The sequence below is a fragment of the Falco rusticolus genome, chromosome 9 (assembly GCF_015220075.1).
Source record: "Falco rusticolus isolate bFalRus1 chromosome 9, bFalRus1.pri, whole genome shotgun sequence".
Taxonomy (NCBI): domain Eukaryota; kingdom Metazoa; phylum Chordata; class Aves; order Falconiformes; family Falconidae; genus Falco; species Falco rusticolus.
Window position 1 is genome coordinate 42,837,476 of NC_051195.1, and position 12,534 is coordinate 42,850,009.

At 48.3% G+C, this 12,534-nt stretch overlaps 1 protein-coding gene across 1 annotated transcript in view; it reads left to right on the plus strand.

Moving 5' to 3' along the window:
- The window catches only part of ASTN2 (astrotactin 2), a 353,959-nt gene that overhangs the window by 130,751 nt on the left and 210,674 nt on the right, over window positions 1–12,534 (plus strand). Inside the window, exon 6 of the mRNA XM_037399819.1 lies at window positions 1,971–2,117. Coding sequence (XP_037255716.1) covers window positions 1,971–2,117 — 147 coding nt within the window. The remainder of the gene's footprint in view (window positions 1–1,970; window positions 2,118–12,534) is intronic.

Consider the following 12,534-nt stretch of genomic DNA (forward strand, 5'->3'; position numbering starts at 1 on the left):
TCCTGGCGGTTGTAGTGATGGGTGTGTTTTCCAGCACATCAACCACTTCTCCTGTCCTGCAGATGCTGGTTGGAGCATCCGCTGTGCAGGCTCCATCCTGCAGTAGGGGATGCTTCGGTGGGGCATGCTGCCCTGCCTGGAAAACACAGGTTGGGCCAAGCGTGGGATCCCTGCCCTCGCACCAGCATTTCTAACAGCAGCTTCGGTCAAATTACAGGGTGTGCAAGTGCTAACCTGCTGGATGTATTTCCCGTTCAATTTTCAGACTGATGCTTTTTAAATCTCGCTTTGCTGATGAAATGGCAGGGGCCAGGGGAGCAACAGGGGGGAGGCTGGATTGGCTTCCAAAAATAAGTAAGTGTCCTCACCTGAATCCTGAGCAGGGACACGGTCAGGTTTGCCAGGAACTTGCTCATCTCAGCTGCACTGTAATAAAGTGCACGGTGCCTGGGGTTAATTGCTGGGCTGTGCCCTCTCCTTGGCATTGCCATACTCCCCAGGTGGTTTTTATTCAGGATGACAAGCACTGGAGAAGGGACCTGGCTGCTCTGCAAGCTGTCTGTCATTAGCCTTGAGCACAGCAGAGCACTGCTGCGAGGTGTCGGACTAGGTGGCCGTAAGGGATGCGGTGCAGTCGGAGCAAAGGTGGGGCAGCCCCAGGTCCAGAGAGGCTGGGCAGGGAGCGAGCAGTGCTGCCTCCAGGGTGCAGGGTCCAGGGCTGCTCCCTTCTTGGGCAGCGGACATCAATGGAGGATGTCTTATTTCAACATGTGGATGCTCCTGTCCTGTGTCCAACAAGGGCATCTGAATCTCTTGGGGCAGCCAGGTCTTTTCTGATGAGCCTGTATCGCCCAGCTTCACCCCCTTCCTTGCAGTTCAGGGGTTGCTCTCTCCCACCCAACTGCAGTTGACAGTGATTCAGTCATCTTAATATTATACTGCTCCATGAGGTTACCCCGTGGGTTTGTACCTGCTGACAGCCTCTCTAGACATGCAGATGCTCAAGCTTCTCGTTGGCTCGTTGACTTTTGACTAATGCTTCAAAAAAAGCCCAAATAAAATAGAAGCCACTAGCCAAGCCTGGCCAATCGTGCAGGTCTGAGTGGAGCTGTGGGGTGATGGGTTTCTCCCCAGCCTCATGGGCTTATTTCATGGTGCTGGCATCCTTAGCCATGGCACCAGGCACGTGGCCATCACGCTGAGGGATGGGACTTTGAGAGTGACCCACATGTGCCTGCTGGGGACCGGGTGGGCTGGGTACCTGCTTCGGCAGCTGGCTTTTGTGTGTCAGAAAATATAGAGCTGCTTTGTGGGAGATTTCTTTGCCTGACAGAATAAAACTTGTTTTGCAGTATCTCCTGCCTGTCAGAAGTGGCTGGCTCTGTAGGTCGCTTTGTTGTTTAGTGTAGCCCCCTTGTGATGACTGAATATTGATATATATTTGTGCAAATGATTAGCGCTCATTGGTGCTATATAACATCTACAGGTGTAGATTTCTCTTGGCATTAAGTGAAAGCAAACAATGCCACAGTCCAGGCAGCCCTCAGATTTGGCTTAAGTATTCTTTGTAACTTGACAGGATTTGCCAAATAAACCAAGGCTGGCAAGAAGTGGTGGTGCCTTCACTGGGGGAGCCTGGCAGGAGGAGGGCTTCCTAGGGTGAGGGCCTGTACAGGGCTCTGAGCAGGTTTTCTTCCTCCTCTGGGAAAATATAGTCCCCAAGATGGATGTAACTGAATGAGTGGAACAGGAGGACTGTTGAAAACCCAGCCAAACAAAGTGTGATGGGAATGATGGGGTTTGCAGACCTCAGGAGCTCTTCCAGTGCTACCAAGCTGAGTTTTTGTTTTCAGTGCCTGCCCTTCCCCAAGGCTGGGGCTCTCCTGCATCCACACAGGGAAGGGGAAGGCCAAGCAAGCCTCTGGTACAGCTTTGTCTTGTGGCCACCCACCCCTCTCTCTGCCTTCCAGGTTCGATGAAGAGCCCTGTCAACAAGACGGCGCTGACCCTCATTGCAGTCAGCTCCTGCGTCCTGGCTGTGGTGTGCGGCTCCCAGCTCTCCTGCCCGCTGACTGTCAAGGTGACGCTTCATGTACCTGAGCACTTCATCGCGGATGGTAAGATCCTCTGGGGCCTTGGACCCCACTGCCCCACCTGGGTGTGTTTGGGACATGGGGTTCCTCTTTTTGAGAATTGCCCTGGCTGCATTCAGCTGCAGGGATACCCCTTCCCAGAGGAGCAAAGCACATCTGCAAGCTCAAGGCCAAAATCTCAATTGTGTCCTTTATTACTGTTATTATTATTATTGCTACTACTACTGCTCCTTGTGTCTGATGGATATTCCTGTTTTCCTCTAAACTCGTTGATGAGCCCTGGGAGCCTGCACAGACAAATGTCCTCCTGTCCTGCAGCAGCAAAGCTGCTCATCCCAGCCCCTTGCAGCAGTGCAGAGCGAAATTGCTAGGGTTTGAGCAAAGGCAGAGATGCTTTGAAAAATTAGACAAGGGCTGCTGTCACTATTTATTGTTTTCTCCAACTGGGCTCCTTGCATTTGTTGTGTTTCACTGACCTTTTCTTTATAATGTGCAGTGAGCGTCAAGTGCAAGTTTTCAGTAACATGAGGGCAAATTTCATTTTCTTCCAGCAGACGGGACCCATTATTCAGTCGGTTCCAATTCCTCAGCTCCTGCACTCATCTTGCTGCTTGGGGCATGCGGAGGAGGCACTTTTTCTCTGCCAGAAACATGCTGCATGGAGCCAGTGCATCACCACCTGCTGGGGTGTCCCAGCATGGTGAGCTCCTGTACAGCCTCCCACTTTGGGGGCTGGGATGGAGGGCAGCTCTTGGGGGAGATTAATATTTTGGGGAGACGTAGATGGTTAAAGAGGTGTGGTGGCGTGGCAGCAGTAGGAGGTGGTGGAGGGGGGCTTAGACTATCACCCTGTGGCGGGGAGGGACTCACCAGTGTGTTTGAAGTGAGATTAAGCCCTGCTAGGAGTGGTTTCTCCTGGGCTGTGACATGCATTTGTAGGACATTACCTGCACTGCAACACTGATGGAACTCGTGCTCTCCCCAGCCCCACCACTGACCCTCGCTGCCTCCTTAACCCCACTTCTATGTCTGCACCCGATGGTGCTTACGAGACGGTTGTTGTGTGCAGTAAGCTGATGCCTCCATTGCTGGTGGGTGAGGCTGCATCTGCTCTGATCTGCTGACTGGAAATCACAGCCCAGTCTCCAGGTACGTGGGCAATCCCAGCCATCAAAGCTTCATCCCTTAAGGGAAGAGGAGGTGAGCGTCTACTTTGTGATCTCAGATTGGAGGGACGGGACATCAGTAGAGGGGAGACATGAAAACAGCATAACTTGAAGCAAGGGACTTGTCTATGCCTTGACCTGTTTCTAAAAGGCTTTAAGGATTACTCAGGCTGCACATAAATATCCTGAAGTCTTCACAGATCATTATTCTGAATAGCTGGAGAACAGAAACTGGTTTTGCACTTGGGAAATGAGGCTGCCGCAGTGTTAACTTGTGTCCCTTCGAGATGGACACTGGCCAGTTCCTCACTTGGACCGGGAGATCACAGTGGGTTTTGGTACTTGCTGAAGGTCAGCCAGGAAGGCAGTGATGGAGACAGGACCTCGGCATCCTGCTTCTGGCCCAGGAAGACAGCGTTTCCTTGAAAAAGGAAATAAAACAAAATGCAATGTGGCTCTGTAGAAAGAAAGTGAAAAGTTGAGCCTGTGCTTGTCACCGGGAAGGGGGTGGCGATGCAAATTATGCAAATATGGAGAACACTCGAATGGAAATGACAATGAAATACCAATAAAACAGATTAATATCCTTGAAACTGGGGGAAATGGGATGATCTCCAGTCCTGACTTAATGACTTTTCCGAAGAGAAAGTGGCAAGAGGACTGGTGAAAACGGTTTGGAAAAGAATTAAAATGAGCTTTGTAATGAAACTGTAAAATATAATTACAAACTGTGAAAACTTTTTTAATATTTTTTATGAGAAACAGTCAAATTCTTCACATAGAAGCAGCCAAGACGTTTTGCAGTGGCCATCACTTTTACTGAAATCTCATCATTTTATGTGATGGCGGAGTCCCTTGCCTGGGAAGAGAAAAGCTCTTAAAGTTGTCCCTTCTTTTTGAATAACAACAAATCCCAGGGTGGCACCCAACTGACAGCAAAATATTATAAAAAATTTAAAGACATCGTGGAACTGAGCTGTGTTGGGAAATTTTAATGATACCCAGGAAGAACGTGGCTCGCTGTGCTTGCAGCAGCTTGGCACCCAGAGTTTTACACTGATGGAAAACAGGGGACTTCTTTTCCCTGGCCATCTCCTGGGTGGGTTTAGATCTTTTTCTGCCTAGGTGCAAAGGAGGGTTGGTGTGGGCATCCCCCTGTGAGCCAGGCGATGGCAGAGCTGATGTCTTTGGCCTGGCCGAGGCTGGGAGCTGTGATCAGTCTGAAACCAGCCTCGCACATGGCACCTGATGGCATGCACCACATCTCGTAAATGCTGCCGTGCACTTAAATAGTCTGGTTCCTGAAGCTGTTCTTTTTTGTATTTTGCACAGTGATAAGGCAGGCTCTGTGAGAAGGCAAGGATGGTGCATTCATGGGAGATACTCCCATGTGAAAGAAGGGTACCCTCTCGTTCCTTTTTGAAATGTGGTATTTCAATAGATGCCAGTAGCCAAGGAAAATCTTAAAGCGGAGCAGCTCCCAACACCTCTGCAGGAAAAGCCAAACAAAAGCAGAGGCTGAAAGAAATCCCTCTCCTAGCAGATGAAAACTCATCTTTGAAGGAAACTTTAAATAGATGCCAGCAAGCTCCAGCGCGCCAGGAGCCAAAGCCAAGCTGGGAAAAGGAGGAGGGGGAAAAGCCCTACCAAATGCCTCCAGCAACAGCGTTAGAGAAAGAAGCTCCCAAGCCCACTGAAGTCACTGGATGGGAAAGGGGAGGGGAAGGACTGGGACCAGAAGCCAACTGGCAGCAAAGGCTGAGAGGATACGTTCCAAGCAGCAGTATTAATAACCAGCCTGTCTCTATTGCCCTTATTTCTCTCTCTCGGTTCGTTTTCTTTCTTTTGTTCATTTGATGTGGTTCACCTGCCCTGCTCCTCTCCCCTCTGAGCAATTACTGGCTGGTTTGCACAGCTGCTATGCCTTCCTTTCCCAGGGCAGCCAGACCCAGGCAAGCCTGGCAGGAGCTGGCAGGGAGGGCTGGGGTCTCGTGCCTCAGTGGGACAGGTCGGTGCCTCTAAACCTTCTCTCAGGGTGTGCTGGTTGTAGCGTCCTCTCCCTTCTGCTGCTCCAGGGTGTCATGTTTTGGGGTAGCCTCTGCCTCTGCTGAGCAGAAGGCATCACTGATTTCAGAGATGGCTCAGATTTATAGAAAGAATAGTAGTGGCTTTTATGACTATATGGAAATGCAAAGCATTATTTAGAGGACCCTTTAGCAGTGTCAAAGGGGGAAGAAAGGAAGGAGAGTCCCTCTATCTGAGTAATAAAACCTGTTATGAATATGTGAGCCACTCAGCTCTATGCATTCAACAGTAGGGTTGGGGTTTTTTTCTTTCGTGTAAGTAATCATTCAAAAAGTAGAGGTACAGCAATGGGAGCGGCTTGCACGGAAGGCAGGGCTGGAGAAAGATACCCTAGAGGACTCAGCCTGGAGCATGTCCTTGCTGCACAACAGTTTGAAATATAGTATCAATTAAAGCTTCCCATTTTTACAGCCTGCAAAGAGGTTATATACGGTGTGGGTGGATGTTTGTATCTGGGTACTTCAGTAGGAGAGGTAGGTGAGAGCCTCCGGTGCGTACAGAAGGAAGCATGAGCTACATTTAGCTAGGGGCTTGTAGGGCTTTGGTTTATAAGTGGAAATAAAGCAAAGGGCATAAAGCAGGTTTCTGTCACTTCAAAGACATCTCAGGGCATTCACTACCTCCTTCCCCCCTCTTCTGAGGCACATCCCAGAGGAGATGTGGTAAACCCTCTGCCTGGCACCTTGCTGAACTGCAGACTGGGTGGTTTATGGAGGTCAGCGAGCAGAGGCACCGTGCGCGCAGGCATGGTCCTCGCGGTGGGCTCTGCTCCGAGCTGCCTCTTGGGCTTCAGCCCTCCTGCAAACACGGATCAGTTCCCCCAGGATGAACACTGCCCTGCAAGCAATGGTGGGAGGAAAGCAAACCCTTTCGCACCCCGTACAAAGCCAGGAGAGCGATGGGAAGTGGAATTGCCACTGGAGGCCATGCTGTGGGGTTGAGGGTCTGACAAGATGGCAGAGATGGAGGAAGCTTCTTTGTGGCTTTTTTTTTTTCCTTTAAGCTTCATGCATCTGTGTCTGCCTGTCTGAATGATGACATTCTGTGATTATCACACAGCTGATCGTTAATTGTTTCATCTCAAGATTATTTCCTACCTTACCACCACCACTGTTTCCTCCAAGACGCTGGTGGAATTGGATGTTCCTATTAGCAGCTTGTGTTAATTTTCCCCAGAGACTGCTGGAGCTCTGCAGACTGCAATTGTTGGACTTGCAACAACTTCTCATTTTGAATTTAATTAAATATGTTGCTTTAAATTGTTTGCTTTTGACATCTCCTGCTCAATCTTCTGCAGCCCTCAGAGGTGACCAGGCGTTAGCTTGTGTCCTCAGGTGCTTGTCTGCGCACGTGCTCAGCACATGTGCACGTGCAGCCACAGAGAAATGAGCAGCAGGAGGTGGGAGCCCAGCTGCCTCCCCATCCCATTTCACAGCAAGGAGAATCTGGAGCTGCTCTTTTATTTACATGTGCAGCACCCCAGGTATATAGCAAAAGGACGGAGGAAGGGATCTGATCTCAAAAGTATCTCTCTGAGCTTTCAGCGGGATGCTGCCACTGGGGTCCCTCATGTTCTCCAGCTGGTCCCAGCCCCCTCTGAAATCAGCAGAGGGAATTCGTTGGCTTAAAACAAGTTTTTTCCTTTGCTGTTTTCTGCCCCCCGGAGCCATTCTGCCACAGAGGTGCCTGGTATGCTGTACAGAAACCTGGCTCGGGGCTTCGGCAGAAGCAATACTCTCCTGTTGCAGACTCAAGGCTACATCTGGCTGCTCTGGACCCTGCGTGTTTCTTGTAAGGTGGCCATGTTTTGGGGCAGCTTTACAAATTGCATTTAATTCTATCAGCTCTTAATCACCAGGTCACCTCTGTGTCTGCATTAGAGCTCGCTCCTGTTCCTGTGCCTGTTTGGTTGGCAAGAAAGTGTGAGCAAATGGCTGCAGCGCTACCAGACATGAACTCTAAATATTAACATCAATTTATAAACTGTATCAGCGTGGATCAAAGGGATTCCGAGACGGTTTTACGGCGCGAATGCTCTTTGCATGAAGAACTAATAATATTCTGGAGGCTGAAGTACATCATGTTTATATCGTGCCTTTGACAGGCTTGTGATCCTGCGCTCAGCTCTTCCCGGTGCCAGCCTGGCTCCCCTGGCCATGCGCCTGCTGCCAGCGCGCCTGGCTGCCGGGACAGCTCGGCTCGCAAGGGAAGGCAAATGCCTCTTCCTTTCTCCTTTGCAGAATTCATTGGAGTAAAGCCAGGGCAGTTGGTATTGGTATTTGGATGGTGTCAGCAGGGGCTGCTTCAGAGCTGGGAGTTCCTGCACCCGGAGAGAGGCAGGATGTGCCCACCACTGGGGAGGCGGCATCTCCCGGCACCTGCTGAGCTTCTGTCAACACCGTTTACCCTCTAATTTGAGAGGGATGGTGAGGGAAGACTGCAGTAAGGCACAATGTCTTTGACTAACTAACCCTGCTCCTTTCCATAGGTGGAGAGATGCAAACACTGACCTGCATCTGCAGGATGAGGCCCTGTGTGCTTGCAGCATGGTGGTGGGTCCCTCCTGAGAAGCTGGCTTAGGCCACGCTTGCCTTCCAAAAAGAATTAATGGGATACCTGCAGCAGCAATGATGCAGCAATGCAGTGAGGATTTTTGGAGGCTGCACAGCTAGGAACATGCTACTTCACTTTATCTTTCTCCCACCAAGTAGCATTGCTGATCTGCAATCTCTTGGCGAGTGGGTGTTAGCTTGCCTCGGCCCCGTGGCATATTAACTTTGCACTGGCTGCCTCTTGGTTGTGTTTTCTGCTGCCCTGGGAGGATGTTTGGTCTTGCAGCTAGCTGAAAAATCTCCATTCACCCACACTTTGTGTTTTTTAAAGCTTAGCATAACTTTACCTGTCGTATACTTTGTGATGTGATTAGATGTAGGCTGCATTTCCCCAAACCCTTGTCCAGTATCTAAAGAGCATCACTGAGAAAGAGCCCCAGGCTGAGTGTGGGAGTTGGGAGATATGGAGCATTAAGGAGTCTAATCTCCGTCTCAGCCAGTGCTGGCCCAGATAGGACAGAGATGTGCTGTTACTAACACCTGCGCAATTATATTGTCTAATAACGCCATGGGAGATGTCATTGCAGTGTGAGCTTGACCACAAGGCAGGGCCGGGGAGATGGCATCTGGCTTGGGTTTGGGAAACGTTGGCCAGGTCGTCACCTGCTCTATAAAGTTAAATGCGTGCGTTGCTTGTCAGTTCAGCCCTGGCGAAATCAAGACTGACTGCCAAGAAAACCCAAAGAAAGAGTCTGTCAGAATTATCAAGAAAGTGCAATTTTACACTTAAACTGTAACCCTGCTCCTCCCACAGGAAAGACGCTTCTAGTCTTAGCTGTAATTACGTACAGATTTGCATCACTAATTTGCTTCTGCTTTGCCAGAGAGAAAAAGCTCTGGCAGGACTGACAGTGTTCCTAAGGGGCTGGGGTCTCCAGGTTTGATGGTCGGCGGGTTGGGGACCACTGGCATGAGCAGCCCACGGCCATGCAGGCAGTTTCTGTGCTGACAACACATCCTTAAGCCAAGCCCTGTGGACGGTGTAAACTGTGTGCACTTGGGCTGATGGAAGCGTAAAGTAAAGGTGTGTCTCCAGGCTTTTGTTTAGCTAGAAACTTGCTCTTGTAGCTTTCTGTTTAAGCATTTCATCTTGTGCAGGAGAGAAACCATTTGAAAAACAAGATGAGATGGATAGATTGGATTTTAACCTGGTGTGATCCTATCCTTGGATTCAAATTATAATACAGAATTAAAAGTTTGAAGATTTTCAGGTTTTCCAAAATTACTAGTTTTGTGTTGAGCGGGAGAGGGGTGGTAAAGCTGAACACCACCTTCGTCTGTGGGTGCAATCCTGCACCAAGCCTGGTTTGCTTGCTTAGGTCAGTGTGTCCTGGACATCCAACATCTGTCTGCTTCTTCTGCACTTTCTGAAGAACTTAAGAAGCAGTTGTTTTCTTTCCCTGGGACCAGGACAGGAGAGTGAGAGCCGATCAGTGGAAAACACTGATAGGGGAGGAGTTGCCTCTTTGGGAAATGTTCTTTGAAGTTTAACAAGGAAAAAACTCCAGTCCTCTAAAGAAATCAAATAGGGATGTTCTTTGTACCTATAGAATGGAGCAAGAGGGATAATCCTTCCTCTAGTGTTTAAAAAAATATCTGTAACAGGATTATAATTGTATGTTAACATAGCAATGGATACATTAATAGCAACCTGTAGCGTGACCTCCTGTAGCTTTCCAACAAAAATACTAATTTTAGATGAAAAGGAATTTCGTTGGCCAAGAAACAGTGAATGGACCAAAGAAGACAAAAAGAGCGGAGAGAGGAAGAAACAGACATTCTTAAAAAAAATATATTTTTTGATCTTTCCCCTTGGAAAAAAAGAGAAAGGAAAAGGCAAACCCTTTTGGCTGCCTTTTGGGCGCTTTGTTCTTTTCCCTTGTTAGATATCTCTTCAGAGCTGTTTTATCCTTATGTGTTTTGGAAAATGATTTTTGAAATGTCAAAACTTCTAGCCTCTTTTGTCAAAGCTTAAGCAGTTTCGCTGAACTTGGAAGGAGACCCCAGCATAAGAGACATGAACTTTTGATGCTGCCTTAACTGAGCTGCCTTTGATCAGGGTTGGAGAAGGAAAGGGCAGGTGGGGGAAACACATGCATACAAAACCCCAAACAAATCAGTCCCCCGAAGGGCTACCGGACCTCGTGGAGCTGGGAGGCGGTTGTGTAGCGATGTACTGATGTTCTCCGTGGTACTGCAGTGTTGCTCTCCAGCATAGACTGGCCCATAAAGCCACCAGTGCTCGAGGGACATGTCCTGCTGGGGGGGGGGGGGGGTTCTGGGAGGTGGTGGTGGGTGGAGAGGTGCTGCTTTGTTGCTGTATTCCCGTGTTTGGTTGATGATTGCTTTACCCTGAGACCTCAATGTCTCTGTTTAAGGGAGATTTCATCCAGCTTTTTAGCAGAAAGCTCAAAACTTGTGGCTAAGAGGACACCTGGGAAGGGACGGGGTTGGCAGCAGAGGACAGCAGGGTGGATGGCCTCTCTGAGTGTCTGCCGAGATCTGCTCCCCAGGGTCCACAGGCAGTGACTGCAGGTGTGCTTAAGGCTGGATGTGGGGGTCGTTTGGTGGGGTCTGAGGTCCTCAAGGCAGGCTTTCAGAGGGTGGTTCAGAGTGGGGTCAACCCCCTGCTGCCCTGGCAGTGTGAGCCCCTGGGGTTCCCCATCACCCCCCTTCCCTCCTCCTTGATTTTCCTCCATTGAGAGGCTGCGCCTTGATGAAAACAAGCCTGGCTGGTGTTCCCAGCAAGCTAAAGACATTTGAAACAGCTTTTGCTTAGAAAATATTTGTTCTTGGTAGTTTCTAAAAGGATTTGATACTCAACCTGCCCTTTCTGAGCTTTTCAAGATGGTTTTGATAAGTGTGCATTGGTGACTTTTGAAAACTGTTTCTTGTGTGTGGATTCTTTGAAAATAAAGAGAAAACCTGTGTGAAAAGGCTTTGAAATCTTCAGAATTTTAGCTTTCAAAATATTTGTAAAATGCCTTTTCCTGTTGTTTTTTTCCCAGACAAGCTACAAAGGGATCAAGGTTGGGATGTATGTTTGTTTGTATTTTCAATGGGAGTGAGGGTGATGAGAGTGTCTGTGAATGTATCTAGAAATCTTACCCAGCTGAGCTGCAACACACTCGGCTTCAAAGATGTGAGATGTTTCCTTGCTGGAAGTTGTCCCTTCCCTTCTAGGAAGGAGGGGATTAACTAAAACCTTTAGTTTCCCCAGGTTTGGGGTGGTGGTGGCTTTATTTTTTTTTAATTTGGTTGGGGTTTTTGTTTCTTAGACTGAAGTAGACAGCCTCTATTTTACACTGAACTCAAATTCAGGGATTTTAGATTCAGTTGTTTTCACCTCTGCCACACCACTTTTGAAATTGAGGATGATTTCTCACTCAGACTTAGTGAAATCACAATAAGTAATTAATCTTGAAAACACCAGGACTTTTCTTTTTTAAGTTGCTTCGTATTTGGGAAGGTCTTTCTATATACAGAATATGGCAAAGCTTTATCAATTTGCAAATGATTTCAAGCTTCCCAATCATGGTTTAACATGGATGCCAAAATTCTGCTGAAAGAGGTGTTATTGGCTCCTGGCCAGGTGTCACATTTTGGTGTTGATTGAGGAGGTACTTCCACAAACAGGTAGTCATTGTGGGCTTTTTTACACACCCAACAACAAATAGGCTGGATTTTCCAAAGGAAATGAAAATCTGGCAGCAGTGTCATGAATGCGCTTCTTCCCCCTGGAGGAGCTCAGCCTGGTGGGCTGGTGGGGAGCTCCATCGCCCACCCCGACCATGAGGTCCTCCCCTCCGTGTAGCAGCTCCTGGGCCAGGATGCTCTGCCAGCTCAACTCACTCTTGTCATTATGAATAGTAATTACATGACTATTTTATGTCTGATTTGCTTCTGTTACTTTCAGCTTGGCTGTATTTTAACTAGAAGTGGGGTTCATTAAGTAGGGATTTAATCAAGAGCTGGTGGTTTCACTCTTCAGTCTTTGGGTGCAGAGGGAGTTGCCTGTAGCTGAGCCTCAGAATGTGCTTACGTGCCTCCCAAGCCTCACTCTTTTTTAGGAACTACAAAAACAAGGAAGAAAGCAAGATGGACAGGTTACTATATAGATACGTATGCGTAAATGGTAAACACTCCCAATGGGTTCTTGATGCATTTCTGTTTGGTAAAATAAACCAGCAATAGTTATTATTGGTATTTAAAGCTATCTTTAAATATTCATGGAAAAGAATGATAATTAGAAATAAAATTACGTGGCTCCAAGGTACTTTGTGCTCAGCGTTTCGATGCTTTCCACTGGTGCTGTGGAGTTTTCCCAGCAATTTACTGCTGCCGTGTGTCTGATTGAGATGTATCCTGCTGCCTTGGTGATGCAGGCTCCTGCCTTGCTGTGTCTCCAGAGCAGCTGGATCCCGGATGTCTAATTTTCATTTGCTTGAACAGTCAGTAGTTTGGCAGCCTCCATTGGCTTTGAGTGTAGAGATGCGTCTGTGAATACGTTTATGGTATATAAACAGTGTAAGTGTAGAAGACTCAAAATCATGTGAAATTAGGGCCCAGATTGGTATG